This window comes from Lemur catta, chromosome 15, assembly GCF_020740605.2.
Source record: "Lemur catta isolate mLemCat1 chromosome 15, mLemCat1.pri, whole genome shotgun sequence".
NCBI classification, from domain to species: Eukaryota; Metazoa; Chordata; class Mammalia; order Primates; family Lemuridae; genus Lemur; species Lemur catta.
Window position 1 is genome coordinate 36,688,508 of NC_059142.1, and position 23,822 is coordinate 36,712,329.

General features: G+C 42.6%; 1 protein-coding gene across 1 annotated transcript in view; it reads left to right on the plus strand.

Moving 5' to 3' along the window:
- Positions 1-23,822, plus strand: part of SOCS7 (suppressor of cytokine signaling 7) — a 35,272-nt gene that overhangs the window by 4,900 nt on the left and 6,550 nt on the right. Inside the window, exons 2-9 of the mRNA XM_045526320.1 lie at positions 2,799-2,863; positions 5,531-5,635; positions 6,083-6,184; positions 7,057-7,187; positions 7,701-7,869; positions 15,679-15,807; positions 20,958-21,093; positions 21,510-21,660. Coding sequence (XP_045382276.1) covers positions 2,799-2,863; positions 5,531-5,635; positions 6,083-6,184; positions 7,057-7,187; positions 7,701-7,869; positions 15,679-15,807; positions 20,958-21,093; positions 21,510-21,630 — 958 coding nt within the window. The 3' untranslated portion in view covers positions 21,631-21,660. The remainder of the gene's footprint in view (positions 1-2,798; positions 2,864-5,530; positions 5,636-6,082; positions 6,185-7,056; positions 7,188-7,700; positions 7,870-15,678; positions 15,808-20,957; positions 21,094-21,509; positions 21,661-23,822) is intronic.

The window sequence follows — 23,822 nt, forward strand, 5'->3', positions numbered from 1 at the left end:
GTAGCAAAGCTGACACAAAGGACGGCTAGCCTTAGAGAAGACCTTTGCCTAAGGCCTTCTGCCCCTGTCCTATTGTGTTACCTGAAACATAGCCCACCAAATCCTAGCCCATCCCACCCTGCCCCTTAAGTCTTTCTCCTGCTAAGATGCAGGTGGCCCACTGGCAAAGTTACAGTGGCATAACTGCACCCTAATGCCTGTCAGTGTGATCTGGGGAGGAATAAATGACATGGAAGTGTAGTGTAGAAGGGTTAGTTTAAAATGTTATCTGCAGCCATATCATTCATATTGCTCTCCAGCAGGTCAGCTTAGAATGGGTTTTCATCATTCCAAATGCTTCATCCATACAAAAGGGGATATATAAAATACATGTACTTGAATACTAATAAAATGTATACTTAGGTACCCATCACTCAACTTATCAAATAGAATGTTATCAGTACCTTTGACGAGCTGAGTGTTGCTTCCTTATTACATCTTGCCCTTCCCCCAGGTAACTACCCTCCCTGATTCTCTCTGTTAATCATTCCCTTGCTTTGTTTTTTTTTTTTTTTTTTTGTAGTCATCTAGATTGGTCTTCTCATGAATGACTGCCATCAGGATACTTGAGACAGAAACTGGCTTGGGTTTTTAGTTAGGCAGTGTCTCCCCAAAGAGAGAAGGAAGCACACATATTTATTAGTAGCCTTTCAGCCTCTCACACCTCTTACCTCTGCAAGCTTCCAGCCATGCGGCTCCCTTATATGCCAGGAAAAACTATCCTGGCGCTCTCACACGGCTTTGCCTGGATTCAGATGTTTTTCTTTTTCTAGATCCTAGAACCTATGATTTTTCTTTTTCAAAATGCTGGGGGCGGGGAAGAAGAAGAGCCGAAGTGAGAAGGCCTCCCCAAGATGTGTGCATTTGGGTCCTGCCGTTCTTCAGTGCTTGGCACTGAAGAGACTCGTCCCCAGCATGGGCAGATGGCAGAGTAATGCAGCTTCCTTTGAAAAGAGGCAAATGGCCAAATGGCTGAGGTGTGAACCTTTTGAAAGGCCAGTGCTTTAGGTTTCTACTTGCTGAGTTTAATGTTGTCCCCACAAGATATCAAATAAAACTCAGGTTGGAAGCTCTTCAGCAGTCTTAAAGTTCATGTCCAGTGGAATTAATTTTCCATTCCAGCCCTCTTGTTGAAATTGTTGGAACGAAGCTGCAGACAGTCATGAGCAACTTTTATAAACAGAGAGATTGTGTGTGGTTGTATCTTGTTTTCTTGCAGCAGCCTCTCTCGTGTGCTGTGGGTGGGGTACTCACAGAGCACATCACCCTCAGTCAGACTCTTCAAGTCTCAGCATGGAGGAGGTTGCAGAGGGAGTGTGAAGATAGGTCAGGAGAAGGCAGGACCAGTGTTGCAGCTCTTTCTGAATAAGGCCTGCATAGTATGGTTTCGGAATTTTGTTTGAAATGAATTCTGAGAAGCTAAGGTAAAAGCATGAATGCATAAACATCTTCCGAAGTCAAATAATTTTAAATAGAATTTCATTTTGGATTTTCTTTGCTTTTGCCTCTCCCCCATTGGTGCAGTTTATAGTTGAAAAGAGTTTAAGTTCTATTTAGACCTTTGGGAGAGAGTATTTTTGGAAGGTGAGCCAGCTATAATGCCTGGAGTCAAGCACTCAATTCGAGGGTAGGATATTTTTAGGAATTTTTTTAAGCATGATATATTGAGGTATAATTTATGTACCACAAAATTCAACTTTTTAAGGTGTCCAGGTCTATTAATTTTGACAAAGTTATATAGTCATCCCAAGCCCTACTGCAATCAGCATATCACGTATTTCCATCACCTCAACAAGTTCTTTCCCTTGTAGGCAATTCAGTCATTCTAAGGTGAGTTTTCTGAGTTTAGCACATTTCTGGGCCAGGAAGTCTTTGTTGGGGTTTAGAAAAATTTTTTAGAGGTAGGGTCTCACTCTGTTGCCCAGGCTGGTCTTGAACTCCTGGGCTCAGTGATCTTCCTGCCTCAGCCTCCTGAGTAGCTGGGATTTCAGAGCCTTGAATTTCTTTCATTTCCCACTGAAAAGCCAGTTGAAATTGGTAAAAAGTGAAGTTACCTTTGGTGTCTTAACCAAAAGGAGATCTGGGTTTTCAGACTGGTGCCCTGGAACAGCATTAGGAAGTCTTGGGGGCAGAGCGACTGGCAGCTCAGAGAGGGGAATGGGCCCTCTTGGGTGCCAGGGAGAGTCCCTTACCTGAGGAGGCCCACTTGTTAGCTGTGATGGCTTTTACCCACACCTTGGTGCATTTGTGAAGAAATCAGAGGTCTTGGAGGTGGAAGATTGCATGTGCATCCAGTAGTGCTGTTCTCAGGTTGGAATATGTTCCCTGGGACCTCCTAATCCTAGAGGCAGGCCCAGAGGGAAAACTTACTCTGAGCTGGCTCTTGTTCAGGTCAAGAGCCTTTTTCTTGGCTCCCAAATGGAAATCAACTCTGCATGTGACTTCCTTCCTCTTGAAATGGACTTGCTAATTACCACTCAAGGTGTTTTACTCTTTAATATACTGGGTAGGGAGAGGTCCAGAGGGATTTCTTATTGCTTTGTAGGCTGGTGAATTCTATAGCCAAATCTATTTAAGGAATTGCCTTAATTATCTCACTCTCCCCTTTAAATTTTAGGCTTTGTTGTAAGAGTGTTTCTGATAATGACTAGGATTTGCTTTGTTTTTCAGTGCATCTGGAACTGAGTGTTGTGGTGATTTAAGTGCATACATGTTCATTTCTCCCGTTTATTCTCTCCGTGTGCTTTCTCAACCCCTAGGAAACCCAGGTTGACAAGAACTCAAAGTGCCTTTTCTCCGGTCTCCTTCAGCCCCCTGTTCACAGGTAAGGGTGATATGTTTTTCTTTCTTGTGACATCTGAAAGCAGGAGTATTCTGATTCCTGTTGGGAAACACACTTACAGATGCATCTCAGAGGGAGCTTCAAGCCTTTCTGCAGTTATTTCCTTCCTTCTATGCCCACTGGCTTTGGGGTGAGGCCTTTTTCTGGTGTGGAATGTGTTCTTGACTTTGAATGCTTTATAGTTGCATGGAAAGGCTGCTTGTTGGTAATTGGGTGGCCCCAGCAGTTATGCAGTGCTTAGTTCAGGGTCACCACATATAAATTAAAAGTAGGAATTACAAATTTATGGTCTCACAGTGCATAAAAGAGTCTCTAGAAGTCATACAATTCCTGTCCCTGCTTCCAAGGAAGTGCATGATTATCTAATAAAAATGATCCATGGGCCGGGCGCGGTGGCTCACGCCTGTAATCCTAGCTCTGGGAGGCCGAGGCGGGTGGATTGCTCAAGGTCAGGAGTTCGAGACCAGCCTGAGCAAGAGTGAGACCCCGTCTCTACTAAAGATAGAAAGAAATTATCTGGCCAACTAAAAATATATATACAAAAAATTAGCCGGGCATGGTGGCTCATGCCTGTAGTCCCAGCTACTCGGGAGGCTGAGGCAGTAGGATCGCTTAAGCCCAGGAGTCTGAGGTTGCTGTGAGCCAGGCTGATGCCACGGCACTCACTCTAGCCCGGGCAACAGGGCAAGACTCTATCTCAAAAAAAAAAAAAAAAAAAAAAAAAGATCCATGATTATCTGGTCTATTTTTAAAGACTTTGGGCGAAGGGGATTACATGAGCTCTTGTCTTACCCATTTTTGGGGCGAGCAGTTCTTGCAGCTGTTAGAGTTCTTCATTGTACCTAATTTAAGTCTCTCCTCTTGCAGCCGGGAACACAGTTGCTAAAGTAGGAAGGCTGTTGAATATCTTTTGGGTAATGGGTAATTGTCTTCTCATTTCATGGGTTAAGGCTCCCTTTTTTAGAGAGGGAGACCTTCTGTTATGTCAGTCAGATGTGAAGCTCCTGCTTGGACAAACTGCAGAAAAGATGATCTTTACCACACTGCGTCAAGTCTCAGAGACTGAGTACTCATTGGTTGTGACTGAGAAGCCTTTAAAAAAAAGAATCCCAATCTCAAACTCCTTTGGATATTGTGTCCCTCAAAAAGGTGATTGGAAGAATTATGATTTGGGAATGAATGTTTCCAGGAAGATGTTAAGCAGGCCACTGGGACCCCCAACTGGGTAGACTGCTGTGAACTGTCAGAATAAGTGAGTTGGTGCCTGTATAGATACCTGCTATAGTGGAGAAGGAGGTCTCTGTTCTTACCCAAGCCTAGAGTTAAAAAATCTTATCCTGTGGCAGCCTGTCTTTCTAGTTAATAGCTGTTTCCTCCTTAAAGTAAGGAGTACCCACATTTGTACTTTCAGGTTCAGGACAGCCTTAGCCCCCTTGAATCACGTCCTTTATGTAACTGCTGTCCCTATAATCTAGACCTCCCTGACCTGTCAGGAAACAGGCTTGTCCGGCCTGTTGCATTGCTCTGGGCAGCCAGGCTCTGGGTTACCAAGCTGTGTGTTGAGTCCAGTACCAGCTTCCTAGAACTTCCACATGACTTGTAGAAGAGCTTTTCTGTTTATCTTAGTGTTCAATACCTTTGTAAAAAACTATGCATTTAGGTTCTGAAAACCTAAAAACACAGGAGGTAGTGGTCATCTCATTTTCTTTACTGGGAAGCATTATAATACTAGCTGAGGGGATAATTCAGCCCTGAATAAGAAAAGGGCTAAATTAGAGAAATCCTGCATTCTGACCTGTGGATCAGGCCTGCCAAAGCAAACCTATTCCTGGCTATCAACCTGTGTTAATAAAATGCCCTCCATCCCCCGATGACTCAAGGAGAGGAGTGGCAACAGGTAGTGTATACGGCAGAGAACAGAACTGCATGACATGCTGGTAAGTAAGAGAAGCCATGTGCCACATCCCGCCAAGTTCCTATGGAGAAGCTTCCTCTAAGATTACCTGACTTTTGGCTGACTGTGAAAGTTGTTGGTTTTTAGGGTTGTAAATGCACTTTCAGCCTTTGTAGCCTTGGCTATTAAGAACTGATATCTTAAATGGTAGATTCTCTCATGGGTGAATACTCTGGAGAATCTAGATGTGGAAAGCCATCTAGGAAGAAATTGGGGCTAACGTTGGAAGCTTTATCTGGATTCAACTCACCTTGCACTTTTTCTATCTTTCTGGCACTCACTTTCCATGTCTGTTTGGGCATATAACAAGCCACTTGCCTTGTTCCTAAGGCAGAAATTAATATACACGTCTGAAAAGATAAATGGTGCGGGTTCCATTTGATAAAGAGGACCCTTTGTTGAACATTAGATCGTAAGTCAGTGGCAGAACTAGAATTAGATGGCTTTTGCACTGTCAATTCCATGTTTTTGTCCTAAAGAATTCTTGACCCTCAACAGGGCAAAGGAATGATAGAATTTAAAAATTGACTTCCCTGGTGATCAGGGGTGATTTCAGCCCTGGGGAGCATTCGATTTTGAGCCTTTTGAGAGCCGTGGACCTGTAGCCTTGCTTGCTTGCCCTTTGCTACCTTCACTTTCGGCCTCAGCTTTGGGCAGGGTGCTTCTTTAACACGCTTGCTCCATGAATCCTTCAGGTGAAACAGTGTCGCTTGTGGACGTGGACATTTCTCAGCGGGGCCTGACCTCTCCACACCCTCCAACTCCCCCTCCTCCTCCAAGAAGAAGCCTCAGCCTCCTAGGTATAGTCGGCTCCACTCTCTGCCTCTTGCCCTAGTGGGAGGGTGATCTCCAGGGACTTGTTCTTGGTTGGCCAGGAGCCAACCAAGCTTCTAGGTTTCTGATGATGACTGTCCCTTTCTCAGCACCTCTGTCATCTGTCTAAGCAGTTAAATGGGTCTCTTACCTGCATGCTATAATATTTACTGTCCATATATTAATTAAATTTACATTTATCTTGCCCTGAATCTACTGCTGTTGGGCTGCTTTAGGAATATCCTTACTCTGGTGGTATCTAAGCAGAGCAAACCAGATTAAGATGATTGTTGCCTTCTGTAAAAAGCTGGGATGAAGGTCAGCCCATCTTGCCCCAGAGGGCAACCTGATAATCCTTCTCCCTCTCCTCTGCCTTCACCTTGCCCATTCTGTGCTCATATTTCTGAACCTCTTGCTTTTGTTCTCTCTTCTAGATGATATCAGTGGGACGCTGCCTACATCTGTCCTTGTGGCTCCGATGGGGTCTTCCTTGCAGTCTTTCCCCCTACCTCCGCCTCCTCCACCCCATGCCCCAGGTTAGCTTAGTTTAGAGGCAAGACTTGTAAGAGTTGGGAGTACAAAATGATACTCTGTACCATGAAAGGATGGGAGAATTCTATTTATGGAAATAACAATTTAGGAGAAAGCTTAAATTTTTTCTCCTTGGCTAGACCAGACTCCTTGGAAATGAGGCTGAGAACTGGTTTTTCTAACCTGTTTTCTTTATGGAATGAATTTGACTTTTATTAGGGATAAAAACTATTGAGTTTTTCATCTCTTTGCTGCTGACACTGTTTTGCAATCCTTGAGTAGATGTCACTTAAGAAACTGCCTTAATTTCAGGGTAGTGAGGAGGTTTAATATGTTGCTGTTTTTCAAGGTTCTGTGGTTTTTCTAAGCTTTTAGTATTTACTGCAGCCTTGTAAATAAGTACCAAGCATTTAGTAGCCCATACCTGCTTTGCCAGCTTCCAGTACCCAAGGAATAAAATGAATGAAATCGGCATTCTTTTCTGCTTGCCTGGCAAAATCGTTACTCTTCCTGGGCAAGTAAGCGAGTCACTATTTCCAAGGCTGCTTTATCGGCACTTCACTTCGAGGTGGGAGAAGTTGGAATCGCTCTAGGCTGGTGAAGGCCCTGAAGTAGTCACCTTAGTCAGGTTAGTGAGCAGCTCCCTTCCCCTTTCCTGGGGTTAAGTGCCCCCACCCATCCTTCACAGCTTACACGAGCCTACACAGCTTTTTGTTCTAGCCCATCCAGCTCTTTCCCACTGCTTTGGCTTCCACCCTTTCCAGCTTAGCTTCTAATGCCTTGCCCCTCTTCAGTTAGCATCTGTTTTGGGGGGAGGATCTACTTGTTTTTGGGAGCAATGAGGCCAAACAAGTAACCACACTCTCTTGCCCTGCAGATGCATTTCCCCGGATTGCTCCCATCCGAGCAGCTGAATCCCTGCACAGCCAGCCCCCCCAGCACCTGCAGTGTCCCCTCTACCGGCCTGACTCAAGCAGCTTCGCGGCCAGCCTTCGAGAGTTGGAGAAGGTAGGTGGTGCCAGAGGACTGGCAGCTCCCCTCTCTTCCCACTGGCCAAATTCTATACCTAGGCCCTCCTTTATTATTGTTTTTAGAGGAAGAGTGGTTTACTTGCCACCATATTTACAGTGACAGAACAGTATGCTGCTATTATTAATTCCATAAGAGATGTAATGAAATCGAATTTGGGGAAACAAGATTTGGCCATGATAAAGGAAGATTGTGGAGAAATGTTTACATAGTCTAAGCTGATTTTGATAGATAACTGATGCTGTTCCCTCTTCTTTTATGGATAGGGCCCTTGGTAATGGAATTGTAGAATTATTCTTTTGTTATCTTGGAGTACTATAAGTATAATGAGCCTGACGTTCGTTGCTAATGGTCGAGACACTTGTAGTGGCTTTTACCTATTGAAATGTTTTGGAGAATGAGGGGGGGTTTTCCATGGTAAGATAAATTGTACTGAAAACTTTGACATTTCTCTGTTCTGGTAACTAGTTGACTGCTTCCTGTCTTTGATAGTGTGGTTGGTATTGGGGGCCAATGAATTGGGAAGATGCAGAGATGAAGCTGAAAGGGAAGCCAGATGGTTCTTTCCTGGTACGAGACAGTTCTGATCCTCGTTACATCCTGAGCCTCAGTTTCCGATCACAGGGTATCACCCACCACACTAGAATGGAGCACTACAGAGGTAAGAGATGCTAGTGTTTTAGGAGAGCCTTTTCCCTGCTTTGCCTTTCTCCACCTTTGCTGTCTGACTTTTCAAAGGAAGGATACACAGGAATGGAACTATGAGTAGGGGAAGATCTCATAGACTCAATTGAGTGTTGATATGGGCACTGATTTCAGTCACTAGAAGAAAGGTTGTGGGGTTAAAAGGGAAAGGAGAGTAAGGGTTACACTCTAAAGTCTTCTCAGCATCTTGTCTCCTAAATAAGACGGCCTGAACAGAGCCATTGAAGAGGCTTCCAAGAATAGAGCCAGTAAAACTCTTTAGGTGGAAGGAAGAAACAACCTAGGACCATTAGACAAATTCTCCGAAGCTTTGCTCATAATTAACTTTACCATTTAGAGATAATTTCTGTTAAAATATATATACAAAGAGGAGAATATAGTACTGATCCTGTGACTGTTGTGTTTGAAATTTTTTTGCCTGATAGTCACTTCTTCCCAGGCAGCTTGATGATGTTAATGTCCTCTTTTGGTCAGGTTTATAGTCTCAGGAAATATTCCTCAAAACACTCAGCGTTTACGAGATGAATGTGCTTTAGACTATCTGCCATCTTCCTGGTGGTGGTGCTTCAAGTTCCGGTCACGCCTAGAAGGTGACTTGTTAAACGCAGCTCTCTGGATTGACTTTGCATCTGAGCATTCTGTATTTGGGGCCAGGAACTTGTGATGGTCATTGGTTGTAAGGCTGGGTAATACATGCTTTGTCAAAATACCTGATTATGCTACAAAAAAAAATGTAGAGAACTTTGGGGAGTTTCAGGAACTTGCCCCTCTCATCCCTCACAGTCTTCCCACATGTGTTCAACCTTAAACGAATTTCTGTTAGACATTGCATCTCAAATAAAAGCTTATGTCACGCTCTTCTCAGGCACCACGAAGTCTTCCCACTCTCAGCCTGTGCTATGTTGGATTTATTTGTCTTGTTCCCTCGTGAGACAGGAAGTAGCTGTTTAGGTCAGCGTAGCTTTGTCTGTGGTTTCTTCTGCCCCCATCTCTACCATAGAGATGAACGAAGAGAAAGGGACTTCAGTCCAAAGGCCTGAGAATGAATTAAATAACTGTGTGTGTGTGTGTGGGGGGGGTCTACTACCTATTTTCCTGCTGTTCCTAAAAACAGAAATCAAACACAAGTAAAGTACAAAACAAAGCATTTCAGAGGGAAGTATTTTGTTAAACCTATTAAAATGACTAGGCCATGGGAATGATGAATAAATGCTCGACCTTGAGGTTCCTGATAGATGAGATGCCAGGATGAGAACTCTTTCAGATGATTCTCCAATTACTTTTTATTCAGAGGGACTTTTCTTCCTTGAATAAATGGAATTTTAACAGAAGTCTGTGGGCCTTTCAGTTGCCAATTTACAGTGGAACATTTGTCTTCTTTTTAAGTGATACGTAAGAGTAGCTAGAGAGACTCAAATCTGCTGTTGTTTTGAGTAATTAGTATCCCTTTTTTGTATCCTTTTTGTGGGTGATTCCTTTGGAATCTAGTGCTTTAGTTTTTGGAGTTTGTTGTTTTGTTTTTTCAAGTCATGAGAGTTCAGATTCCTTTTTCCCTTTGGGATTCTAAAGTTTCAGGTGGGATCTTTGTAACATGTTACGGCATGGGATTTTAAAAGTTAAGGAAGGAAAGACTTAGATTTTTATTTTGTGTGCCTGACCACGTATATGAATAAGACCTGCGAAACTGCTCCTGTCTTTCTTTGACTATTCCATATGGTCTTTATAGGAAGTATATACAGTTGACCCTTGAACAAACTGGATTTGAACTACAAGGGTCCACTTATATGTGGATTTTTTTCAATAAATATGTTAGAACATTTTTTGGATATTTGCAGCTATTTGAAAAACTCGCAGATGACCTGTAAGCCTCGAAATAGCAAAAAAATTTAAAAGGTATATCATGAATGCATAAAATATTTGTAGGTTATTAGTCTATCTTAACATTTACTTCCATCAAATATACATAAGTGTATTATAAAAAGTTAAAATTTATTAAAACTTATGCACACAGACCATACACTCACAGCACCTTTGCAGTTGAGAGAAATGCGAACAAACATAAAGATGCGGTATTAAATCATAACTGCATAAAATTAACTGTAGTATGTATTATACTGTTATATATATATAGTTTCGTGTTTTTTTGTTTTTTTTTTGAGACAGGGTCTGGCTCTGTCACCCAGACTAGAGTGCAGTGGTGTCATCATAGCTCACTGCAACCTCACCTCACATTTCTGGGATCAGGCAATCCTCCCGTCTCAGCCTCCTGAGTAGCTGAGATTATAGGCATGTACCACCATGCCCAGCTGATTTTTCTATTTTTTGTAGAGATGTTTTTTTTTTTTTTTTGGACACAGGGTCTTGCTCTGTGTTGCCTAGGCTGGAGTGCAGTGGTGCAATTATAGCTCACTATAGCTTCAAACTCCTGGGTTCAAGTGATCCTCCTGCTTCAGCTTCCTGATTAGCTAGGACTATAGAAATAAGCCACCACACCCAGCTAATTTTTTCATTATTTTGTAGACATGAGGTCTCACTATGTTGCTTAGGCTGGTCTTGAACTCCTGGCCTCAAGTGATTCTCCCACCTCAGCCCTCCCTGGGATAACAGGCATGAGCCACCATGCCCAGTCCCTGTAATAATTTTGTAGCCACCTCCTGTTGCTATTGCAGTAAGCTCAAGTGTTGCTTTGCTTAAAATGTCTTGTGGCACTAATCATCTCCACGAGCAATTGTCTCTCTAGTAAATTGTATATTGCAATAAAAAGTGATCTCTTGCAATTCTCTTAATTATTATTCATCATGTTGAATATATTATTGTAAACCTTGAATATCACCATGGGATTCATATGAAGTGTCACTAATGATGCTGGAAGTGCTCCCCCAAAGCAGAAAAGCCATGACATGATAAGAAAAATTGTAATTGCTTGATATGTGTAGTGGATTGAGGTCTGCAGCTGTGGTTGCTCACCATTTCTAGATAAATGAATCCAGTGTAAGGACCATTGTAAAAAAAGAAAAGGAAATTCATGAAGCTGTTGAAGCAGCTATGCCGGCAGGTGCAAAAACCTTGCACTTTTTGTGAGATACCTTTTAATCTCAATGAAAATGCAGCTTTTATGTGGGTGCTGGATTGCTATAAGAAGGGCATACCTATAGCCTTTAATAAGATTTAAGAAAAAGGAAAGTCATTTTATGACAACTTAAAGCAAAAGGAAGGTGAAGGAATTAAAGCTGGAGAACTTCATGCCAGCAAAGGATGGTTTGATAATTTTAGAAAAAAGTTTGGCTTAAAAAACATCAAGGTTAACAGAAGCAGCAGCTTCTACTGACCAAGAGGCAGCAGACAAGTTCCCAGACACCATTAAGAAAACAATTGAGGAGAAAGAATATCGACCTGAATAGGTTTTTTTAGTGCAGACAAAGTGCCCTATTGTGGAACAAAGTGCCACAAAGGACATTTATTAGTAAGGAAGAAAAGCAAGCACCAGGATTTAAGGCAGGAAGGGACAGGCTAGCTGCCGTTTTGTGCAAATGCACTTGGGTTTATGATCAGGACTGCCCTTATCTATAAAGCTGTTACTCCCTAAGACTTGAAGGGAAAAGATAAACTCCAGCTACCAGTCTTGTGGTTGTACAACAAGAAGGCCTGGATAATGAGAACCCTTTTTCTGGGTTGGTTCCATTGATACCTTGTCCTTGAAGTTAGGAAATACCTTGCCTTTTAAAGTTCTTTTGATATTTGGCCATCCAGAACCCCATGAGTTCAACACCAAAGGTGTCAAAGTGGTCTACTTGCCCCCAAACACAACATCTCTAATTCAGCCTCTAGATCAGAGGTTCATAAGGACTATTAAGGCTCATTACCCATAGTACTCTATAGAAAGGATTGTCAATGATGTGGAAGAGAACCCCGATAGAACATCATGGATGTCTGGAAGGATTCCACCATTGAAGATGACGTCATTGTTATAGAAAAAGTTGTGAAAGCCATCAAGCCCGAAACAATAAATTCCTGCTAGAGAAAACTGTGTGCAGATATTGTGCATGACTTCACAACAGGATTTATGACAGAGCCAATCGAAGAAATCATGAAAGAGATCCTGGATGTGGCCCAAAAAAAGGTGGGGGGATGAAGTGTTTCAAGATACGGATCTTAGAGAAATCCAAAAGCTGATAGACAACACACCAGAGGAATTTACAGAAGATGATTTGATGGTGGTGAGTGCTACTGAGCCGGTGCCAGACAGTAAGGAAGAAGACATAGAAGGAGCAGTGCCAGAAGATACATTGACATTAGACAATCTGGTAGAGTGGTTCCAATTATTCAAGACCATTTTTGACTTCTTTGATGACATGGACTCTTCTATGATACGGGCACTGAAACTAAAGCAAATGGTGGAAGTTTTGGTGCTATAGAGAAACATTTTTAAAGAATTGAAAAAGCAAAATAAATCAGACAAATTATAATGTATACTAGGTGTGCCCGCCTCTCCTGCCTCCGTCTGCCTATTCTACCTCTACCACCCAAGACACCCTCCTCAGCCTGCTCAATGTGAAGATGACAAGGATGAATACCTTTATGATAATCTATTCCTATTTAATGAATAGTAAATATATTTTCTCTTCCTTATGATTTTCTTTAATGTTTTTTTTTTGTTGTTTGAGACAGAGTCTCACTCTGTCACCCCAGCTGGAGTGCAGTGTCATGATCGTAGCTCACTGCAACCTCAAACTCCTGGGCTCAAGGGATCCTCCTGCCTCAGCCTCCTGAGTAACTGGGACTATAGGCACACACCACTTACTGCATCCAGCTAATTTTTCTATTTCTAGTAGAGATGGTGTCTTGCTCAGTGATCCTCCAGCCTTGGCCTCCCAGAGTGCTAGGATTACAGGCGTGAGCCACCACGCCCGACCCCTTATGATTTTCTTAATAGCATTTTCTTTTCTGTAGCTTTCTTTATTATAAGACTACACTAGGCCGGGCGCGGTGGCTCACACCTGTAATCTTAGCACTCTGGGAGGCCGAGGTGGGTGGATCGCTCAAGGTCAGGAGTTCGAGACCAGCCTGAGCAAGAGTGAGACCCCATCTCTACTAAAAATAGAAGGAAATTATCTGGACAACTAAAAATATATAGAGAAAAAATTAGCCGGGCGTGGTGGTGCATGCCTGTAGTCCCAGCTACTCGGGAGGCTGAGGCAGAAGGATTGCTTAAGCCCAGGAGTTTGAGGTTGCTGTGAGCTAGGCTGACACCATGGCACTCACTCTAGCCAGGGCAACAGAGCAAGACTCTGTCTCAAAAAAAAAAAAAAAAAAAAAAAAAAAAAAAGAATATACTATATATTACATATAATGTGCAATGTATGTGTTAATCAACTGTTATCGTTAACACTTATGGTCTTGGAACAGTAGGCTCTTAGTAGTTAAGATTGATTGATTAATTGATTGATTATTACTAGGTTACCAGGGAAGTAGTTAAGTTTGTTTTTTTGTTTTTTTTTTGTTTTTTTTTTGAGACAGAGTCTCACTTTGTTGCCCGGGCTAGAGTGAGTGCTGGGGCTTCAGCCTAGTTCACAGCAACCTCAAACTCCTGGGCTTAAGCAATCCTACTGCCTCAGCCTCCCGAGTAGCTGGGACTACAGGCATGCGCCACCATGCCCGGCTAATTTTTTCTATATATATTTTTAGTTGTCCAGATAGTTTTTATTTCTATTTTTAGTAGAGACGGGGTCTCGATCAGGCTGGTCTCGAACTCCTGACCTCGAGCGATCCACCTGCCTCGGCCTCCCAGAGGGCTAGGATTACAGGCGTGAGCCACCGCGCGACTGGCCAGTTAAGTTTTGTTTTTTTGTTGTTGTTTTTTTTTTTTGAGATAGAGTTCTCATTCTGTTGCCCTGGGTAGAGTGTGCAGTGGTATAATCGTAGCTCACTGTAACTTCAAACTCTTGGGCTTAAGTGATTTAGGTCATTAAATATGAAATGTTCTATTTCAATCAAAAGTTTAGTTTATTATATCTCAAACAGGAAGCAGTACGATTAATCAAAGTATGCACTTAAACTATTGACACAGTTTTGCCATCTTAACGGTAGCTTGTTTATGCTAACATCTAAGAAGCCCAGAGTGCGAGTGGCAATGAAATTGCGAAAGGTGTTTCCCACAGCTTGTTAAGAATTGAATATTTTTCCCTACAAGAAGTGGTCCAAAGCCTGGAAGGAAGTGGTAGTCAGTTGGTGCAAGGTCTAGTGAATGTGGTGGATGGATGACAGAGAGTTTCCACATCCAGCCTCTGTAGTTTGAGCAGCATTGTTTGTGCAACACATAGTTAATGATTGGCCTGTCACTACTGTTAACCAATTTTGGCTGCTTAATCGCAAGCAACCTCATCATTTCATCCAACTGGTTACAGTAGACATCTGCTGTAATTGATGGACCAGGTTTCGTGAAGCTGTAGTGGATGTTACCAGAGGTAGACCACCAAACAAACACCATTAGCTTTTTTTTTGATAATATTTGGTTTGGACTGTTTCGGCACTTCATCCTTATGCAGCCATTGTGCTGAATGCTTGCAGTTGTCAAAAAGAACCCATTTTTCATCACATGTAATAACAATATGGTACAGAAATGGTTCACCCTGATGTGACAAGCAAAGAAAGGCAAGCTTCAAGACGATTTCTCTGCTGAAGCTCGTTTAATCCATGCAGTACCCATCTATCCAGCTTCTTTAGCTTGCTGATTTGTTTCAAATGGTCCCACATTATTGGAACAGTAATATCAAACCTTGCTGCTAATTCACGTGTAGGTTGAGGTGGATTCACTTCCACTATAGCTTTCAGCTCATCATTATCCACCTTCGTCTCAGGTCACCCACGTGGCTCATTTTCAAGATTAAAATCACCAGAACAGAACTTCTCAAACCATCAGAGTACTGTGCGTTCATTAGCCACATCCTTCCCAAACACTTTCACTGATATTTCGAACTATCTGCACTGCGTTGGTTCCACGACGAAACTCATATTTCAAAATAACATGAATTTTTGACTTATCCATGGTTTCACAAAAATTGCTCTAAAAAAAAAATTTGAAAACCAAGTGTTTGAAATAATGAGGACGTACTTTCACAATAAATATAAAACAAGAAGTGTCAAAGTGAAATGTTGGAGATATCAACTGTCAAACTTAGTACTTAAGGAAATCGGACATTTCGTACTTAATAACCTAATAAATGTAAGTCTGTGATTTAAGGATTAATGCTCACACTTGACAAAATTTTTTATGTCTTTTTTCTGACTTGAATTTATCACATTTTGAGTATCCCTAACCTGAAATCTGAATGCTTCAAAATCCAGAACTTTTTGTGTGCCAATGTGGTGCTCAAAGGAAATGCTCATTGGAGCATTTTGGCTTTCCAGTTTTCAGATTAGGGATGCTCAGCCAGTAAGTAAGTATGATGCAAATATTCCAAAATCTAAGAAAATCCAAAATCTGAAATATTTCTAGTCCCAGGCATTTTCAAGTAGGGGATACTCAACCTGTATTTACTTGTTTAACAAAAACTTTGTAAGACCTAATTTGTGTCTTACAAAAGGCAACATCTTGCTTCTTGTCAACTGTGGGATAAACAGGACAGGTGGCTTTAGGGACTTTTGACCCAGCTTGCCCACAAATTACCCTTCCAAACGTGAGAATCATTGTTAAGGTGTTTAAACTAGCCTCTCATATCTTCTAAAATAAGTTTTAAAATGTTCACTTCTTAATTTTCCATGGCAGGAACCTTCAGCCTGTGGTGTCATCCCAAGTTTGAGGATCGCTGTCAGTCCGTTGTAGAGTTTATTAAGAGAGCCATTATGCACTCCAAGAATGGGAAGTTTCTCTATTTCTTAAGATCCAGGGTTCCAGGTAAGTCTGTAGTTACATTAATTGTTCAACTTGGGTGTGATCTAGTATAGTATCAAAATGTGCCCCCCCTCAAAAGGCCACATTTACTTAAAGCTTTTTTCCCTGGCTGTTATAGCAACTACTCTTCCTACAGAATGCAGTTGTTAATCCCTGACTTTGTACATTAATCCCTTGATGCACTGAGGAAGAATCTTTGCTTCAATGGCCACATGAATGAGAAAACTGCTCCTACCTCTGGTGTCCAGGCATCATGTGAACATTTGACATTCAGAGGTGTTTCTTTTTCCCTGATCCAGGCATCTTGATACTTAAATGTGAGACAGAGAGGTGAGAGCTCTTAGGTCATTTCCACAGGAATATGGAAGGTAAGAGTGTTCACCAGAAAGGCAGTGCAGAGTGTCAAAGTGCCTGAATTCGGTTGCATTCTGTTAGGAAGTATCTGCTTTGGGTTTTACCCATGTTGTACTAAATTTGCTATCAAAGAGTACACTTTTTATTGTATCTTGCCATTCCTAACATTGTTGAATACAAAGACTTCTCTCCGTTTGGGAGCACTGGGCGGTTCCCATCCTTGTCGGTGTGGTTATATAGTCCTCCTGCCCACTAAGTTAGGGAGGTATCTGTATAATCCCTATTGGAGGGGTAGAAGGGATGGTTTGGAGGAATCTGCTTTTATAGTATTGGGTAAAGCAAAATGACAGGCACATTCATGTGAGGAATTTGTAAGATACAAACAGAACTTAAAATGAGAACTTCATGCTTTCCCACTGAATCAAATTAAGATTCATAAACAAGGTGCCAAGAAATTGCTTTAAGATGTAGGAGTTGCAGGGGAGCCTCAGGCAGAACATCAGGAACAGGATTGAGCCAGGTGACGGGGATGTTTTTATAATCTTGGTGATTTAAATAAGGCATGACAGGGTGTGAACTGTATTAATTCTCACTTCATTTAGTATTTGCCTCAGTGCTGTCAACACAGCTGGGTCTTGTGCAGTTGACTCGGTTAAAGGGAAAAGTCAGAATCCTTCCTTATAGGAATTGACTCTGCTTAGCAATTTTTAAAGTTTGTAGCTTTTTGGAGGGTATTTATTTAACAAACATTTATTTTGTAACTCAGTGTCAAACATTTTATTTTATAACTCAGTATGCCCTTAGAACTCATGGCCTCAAAGAGGGGACAGGTAGGAAGACAAAGGCAAGAGCACATATTCAAGTCAGTGTGAAGTGTGGTCATGACCAAAAGGGACCAGAATAGTTAGCTCTGCTGTGGGCAAAACCGTGGAATCTTGAACTCCTCAGGTTCAGCTTGTTTCATTCCACAAATGTGCCCTGTCTGCAGAAATTTTAACCAAGATTCTTAACATTGTAGTAAAGGCTGGAGCTTGTACTATTTGGTACTATTTATTGAGTGCCTATTATGTGCCAGGTTTTTTGGTCAGGGTCTTTATTTAAATATCTCTGATTTACCATGACAGGATAAGATAAAAATAAATATAAATATCTCTAATTTTTTACAACAATCTCAAAGTTAGATAAAATAGATCAGTCTATTTAAAGAAATAGATAAGACTATTTTCATTTTGCCAGTGAGAAAAGTGGGCTGAAGCTCAAAAGTTAAGTTACTTACCCTAAAGGTAACATAGCTAATTGTTGCTGAAGCCAGAATTCAAACCCCTGCCCAACTAACTACAAAGTCTATTCTTCATTTATCACCACTCTGTTATGGGAAAAGGTATGGTAATCAAATTGAAAATTGAGTTTGTTAGCATTTGTGGAAACTACGTAAAGAAGGTAGAACCATGTTTATTGTGGAGGGAGATATCTTTAGGATATCTATTTGCACTTAAAATTGTGATCAAATTGTCGCCGGACACAGTGGCTCATGCCTGTAATCCCAGCACCTTTGGGAGGCCAAAACAGGAGGATCACTTGAGTCCACGAGTTCTAGACCAGCCTGGGCAACATAGTGAGACCCTGTCTCTACAAAAATAAAAAAATTAGCTGGACGTGGTGGCACGTACCTGTAGTCCTAGCTACTTGGAGGCTGAGGCAGGAGGATCGCTTGAGCCCAGGAGTTCGAGGCTGCAGTGAGCTATGATAGAGCCACTGCACTGCAGCCTGGGTGACAGAGCGAGGAGACCCTGTCTCTAAAAAAAATTATAATCAAGTTGAGAAGGCAAAGCAGAGTTATTTGCCCTTCAACCATAAGTGACCTCTCTTTGAAGGACTGGGACAAAGAAGGCAAAGATGGTGATCTCCTTTACCATTGTTTGCTGCCCTCTTTTGCTTATCACGAAGGTGTAGGCATTGTGTGAGCTTGACTTTATTAGGGAAAAGGATTGGGGTAAGAAGTAGTCATTAGCATTTAGGTTGAACTCTGTCAGTCTGCATCAGAGATTTTTAACTCAGTAGATGCTAAAATGAGCCTGTGTTCAGACTTGGGAATGATGGTAACTGAACGCCTACAAGGGGCCAGGTGTTACTTCATTTAACCCTTACAAAATCCTTTGAGGGGATATTACAGTCACCTGTTTTGTTTTTTTTTTTAATCAGCTTAAGAAACTAAGGTACAGCAAATTGCAGAGCCGGATGCAATCAATCTCAGGTTTTTCTGACTCAAATCTCAGAGCTGGATGCACTAAGAGGGCATTGAGCCTGGTGTCAAGGGGATGCCAGGGATCACAGGAATTGCATAGCTAGCGCTAATGGGAACGTTCTGGATGGTGACAAATAAGGAGCAGAAGGAAATTAATTAGAATAAACTGAATGATTAGCATCTCGGGGAAGGACCCTTGGTAAAAATGATGGTGCCTGAGCTTGGCTCCATCTTATCCCTTTTTATTATAATATTGGAGCATGGTCTCAACAGATCTGAGGTCACTGGTTACATCTCAGTCAGCCCCTGTCCATTTCACAGTTATAAACTGAACCCCTAACGCTAAACAGCAGTCTCTTAAAAAAAAGAAAATGTGACTGGTTTTGCACAAAACCTCTGATCCTATTAGAGCAGACTCAAAGTGAACTTGTCCTTTTTAGTTGGGAGAATCTTCATCATCTGTGAAGTGCATGAAGAAAAAAATACCTTTTTTAAAAAAAATCACACTTTGAATTGGATAACTCTTTAAGGAAATTGGTTGCTTCCTCTTTTATAACGATCATTAAGCTTATGATTACTTATTCAGTGACATGTCTTCCTTGTATATCAAGGTTTCTCAGCTCAGCACTGTTGACATTTTAGGCTGCACAATTTTTTGTTGTGGGGTCTGTCCTGTGCATTGGAGAAGGTTTAGCAGTAGCCCTGGCTTCTACCCACTAGATGCCAGGAGCACTCCCTTGACCAAGTTGTGACAATCAAAATTACATCTCCATACACCCCCGGGGGTCAAAATTGTGCCCAGTTGCAAACCACTGCTGTATACTATGGGGTTAAAAAGTATGGTTTGTGGAGTCAGAGTGCCACCCCTGGTCCTGTTGGTTACTAGCTGTGTGATCTTAGCCATGTTACTGAACATCTCCTGCCTCAGTTTTCTCATCAGTAAAATGGGGGTGATAACAGTGCCTACCATATAGAGTTGTTTTGAGAAATGCAAGAAATAATTCATGTAAAATGTTTAAGACAATGCCTGGCACAGAATAAGGACTCGACAGGTGTTACTTTTTCTCAGTTTAAGATGTAGGTGCATAGAAAGTGTTTAATGTGGTATCTGGTGGTCTCCTAGCCCTATAAAGGAGGTACTCAGGATACATTTGTGGAATCACACTCTGGGTGGCCCCTGGGATATCCTTTGTTGTTATTTTATCTTCCCTATCCAATTGCCAGGTCCTCCAGGACAAGAACTGTCTTTCCTTTGCTCTATATTATTTTGTGTATTAGAGCATTCACTCATTTGCTGATGAGATATCAGACATATTCAGAATAGATTATTTCATGAATGCTTGTGAAAGAATTTAGGACTCCTTTCCTGGGGATTTATGACCAGAGTTTCTGGGCATCTCCCTAGTTCGTGGTTTGTCCTTGTTTCTGGGGTACAGAGTCATGCGGGTGTCGGGGTGCCCCTCCCAGAGCCTGCTGCTGTTGATGCGTGGGGGTGTGGTGCTCCCGTTGAGGCTGGCCTCAGTCAGCAGGCCCTTTTGCACTGAGTAGTACTGCTCTCAGCTTGCCCAAGCACTGTAGTTGTTGTTCTTTTAGAAACATCATCCTCTTTTTTTCTGTTCCTATAACTCAGCCTAAAATTTCAGAAGCAGGAAGAGGGGTGATGGGAAGTAGGGAAGTAGGTATAAGATGTGGCTAAACCTGATTGTCCTAACTTTGAAGTAAATGGCAGGAGTAATAGGCTTGTCAACTTTGATCCCAGCTGTTGCCTTTTTGTTACCAGCCTCTCTACTTAACCAGTTGGAATTTGGTGGGGACCCCTCTGAACAGCCTTTCTGAGTCCTCACCTTCAGGAGACTGCTAGATGTGCTGAACAGTGTGTCTTCTATTCCTAGCAGGGATGCTTTTGATTCTTGCTCTGCCCTTAGAGCCTCAGGCCTAGGACTGGCCACTTGGCTCCAGGCAGAGTCTCTAGCTTGGCATTATTCATAGGTCTGAGGAGCAAGGTTTTCAGAGGTCAGGGAGGCCCTTGGCAGAGGAGAATAAATTCCTTTGCATGAAATATGATAGTGGTGCTTCTGCAGATGGAAATCAACAGCCCTTTGTAGAAGGGCTTTTGCACAGAATTACATACATGAACGATAAAGAAGGCCCATTTCTCCTCCCTAGATTCTCTTTATAAGGGAAGTTATATGGCCAGGTGCTATGGCTCACGCCTGTAATCCTAGCACTCTGGGAGTCCGAGGCGGGAGGATCACTTGAGCTTCGGAGTTGGAGACCAGCCTGAGCAAGAGCAAGAGCAAGACCCTGTCTCTACTATATGTAGAAAAAATTAGCCAGGCATGATGGCGCATGCCTGTAGTTCCAACTACTCGGGAGGCTGAGGCAGGAGGATCACTTGAGTCCAGGAGTTTGAGGTTGCTGTGAGCTAGGCTGACACCACAGCACTCGCCCAGGCAAGAGTGACACTCTGTCTCAAAAAAAGAGGGGGGGGGAGTCATATAATAGTTAGCTCATTGCTCCCTCTGAATATTGCCCTTTGTTTTCATTTTTAAAGGACTGCCACCAACTCCTGTCCAGCTGCTCTATCCAGTATCCCGTTTCAGCAATGTCAAATCCCTCCAGCACCTTTGCAGATTCCGGATCCGACAGCTCGTCAGGATAGATCACATCCCGGATCTCCCACTGCCTAAGTACAGTGGGGTCATTAGGGTTGGGGCAGGAAGGGAGGGGATGAGTTACAAATGTGAGTGAGGCCTGTAAGCTGCTTAGGCAGAGCCTGGCATAAAATATTCACAGGTATTATCCTTTCACTTCTCCTGTGTCTTAGCTCCTAACTCTGGAACTGTCATATGGCAGCCAGAAGGGAGGAGAAAGTGTGTCTATTGACCTCCCGTCTGCAGTCTCTATGAAGAGTAGAGTGGAAGTGGTAAGACTGCAGGAGACAGAACTATAAGTGAGAAAATAGGAATTTTGTTAGGTTGGCAGAGTCTTTGGTATAGTCTCAACCATATAGGGAATGAAGATGGGTTGAACAAAGGAAGTATTTCTTTTGTGTTCTGTATAAATAACCTTTTGTGTATATATATCCCTCGTTTGTTTTCCACAGACCTCTGATCTCTTATATCCGAAAGTTCTACTACTATGATCCTCAGGAAGAGGTATACCTGTCTCTAAAGGAAGCGCAGCTCATTTCCAAACAGAAGCAGGAGGTGGAATCCTCCACGTAGCGAGGGGCCCCCTGCTGATCGCCACCAAGGGTAGGTGCTCTCTGCTTCACTGTCCAGCCCCATGGCTTCCTGGGCAGCTACCCCGTGCCCCACCCCCGACTCCCCACATGTACGGCCCTGATCAGACATCTGTCTGTAGAGTTACCAAATGTGATAATGGAGTCCCTAAGGGGCGCATACCCTACTTGGGAGAAAAGCAGACAAACATGAAAGGCTTAAAGAATATTTGCCAAGGAACATAAACAAGGAGGAGGACACACAAGTGTGTGAGTGTGCAGCCTTCTCTCACACTTTGGCTGATCTCCCTGACATTGTGCAAATGATATGTAAAGCAGGAAACCAAAGGGGAAGAAAACTTCATCAAAGGAAATGCAGACATGCTGTAATGGTAATAGGCATGTACTTCAGTGAGAGCTCCACCATGTCCCACAGCTTGGAATACGGGGATGAAGAAAACAGCTCACTCTTCTAGTTAGAGTTCCATTTGGGCCATTGCAAAGTAAATTGTTCAAGAGAGTAAGTGAATTAACTAAGGAATTCATTTATCTAAGAGGTTATTCTCCCATTACTACACTAACTGAGTTCTACTCATTTATTTTCCCATAAAATATCTTGGAATACTGTTTGTGCTGATGAATTCTAATCAGTCTTTTAAATTGCATTAAAGGGAACATTGCAAAGCTGAGGTGAATAGGGAACACAATTGTCAGAGAGCCGTGACTCTCATGGTATTGGGGACAAGCAAGATCAACTGCCAGTGACCCTGGCTTTCCTCTTAGTGTGGGGTGTTGTTTTTAAGCACTGAATACTTCTGCTTTTCACTCTCTCTGTTCCTCAGTTCCATCCCCCACACAAAACAAAAGGGAAAAACCCACAGGAGCCTTAGAGCGGAAAGGAGCCCTTGATCTCCCCACCCTCTCTGCTCTCTTCCTAATGGGAGAGAATGACAACTGGTGTTGAGGTCCCATGGGTTTCCTTCAGCCATGGCCAAGGTGGACCTAACTGTGTGTCTCCTCTTGGCTCTTCGGAAGCCCCTGATCCTTTGCTATTGGGAGAAAGCGTGTGAGCTGGGCTAATAAGGATTAACAAGAGGAAAAGAAATGGAGAAGAGAGGTTCAGAAATGGTAACTCTGGGAGGCTGCAGAGTTTTAACTTAAAGGATCCTGGACTGGGAGTACAATCTCTTACCATTTCTTCAATTATATGTAAATTGTATGCCTCGGAAGTGACTTCCAAAACCTCTAAGTGCTGTAATGTCTAGGCGGATTTCTCTGCGTGGTGGCTTTGCAGTTGAGATTAGGGTGGGAACGTAGAGGGGGACCTAGGGCAGTCCATCTGCCCAACTGCACCCCTGGAGAGTAATCAGGACCTTCGGTTAGAGCACCACTTCTAGGGGTGCTGTGCCCACAGAAGGAGCCCACATAAACAGGAGCACATTCAGAGAAAGGCCTCAGGGTGTTGGAGGGCTCCAAACTTCATCGAATGGGGAATAAATGAAGGGACTAGAAATATGATTAAGCTGAAGCAGAGAAGTTTTAGGGTGGGATAGCTGAAGTATTTGATGGGTTTCCACTAAGGAAGATGGGTTATGACTAAGGAAGTGTAATAAAGCTTAGTCTGTATGGTTCCAGTGGGCAGGACAAGGACCAAAATAAATGTAAGTTACAAGGAGTTAGATTTCAGTCCAGCTTTAGAAGAACCTTTTAAACAGATTTTCCAAAAATGGGATGGTTTTCCTCAAGAGTTTTCGTTCAGTAGTTACCTATAAGTACCTAGTGTGAATTGGGAGTAGAGTGCTGAGCAGGACAGTCAAAGGCCCTTTTCTCACTGAGCTTATCAGGACAGACAGACAGCAAACGTGTAAATAAATGAATAGGCAGATTTCAGGTGACTGTACATGTTAAAATAAAACAGGGTGAAGTTTACTGATTAGTTGTGGGGTACTACTCAGGTTTGGATGATCAGGAAAGGCCTTGTGAGAAGGTGACATTTCAGCTAATATCTGAATATCAAGGAGTCAGCCGTGGGAGGATCTGGGAACAGAGCCTTCTGGGCAAGGCAACCTACAGGTATAAAGGCCCTGCTGCCCCAGGTGGGAAGGAGCATGGCACGATCAGGTAGAGGCCGGGGGTAGCCACTTGTGAGTGTTGGGGCAGTCATGTATTGCCAAAGGTTTGAACTGAACTCCCAGG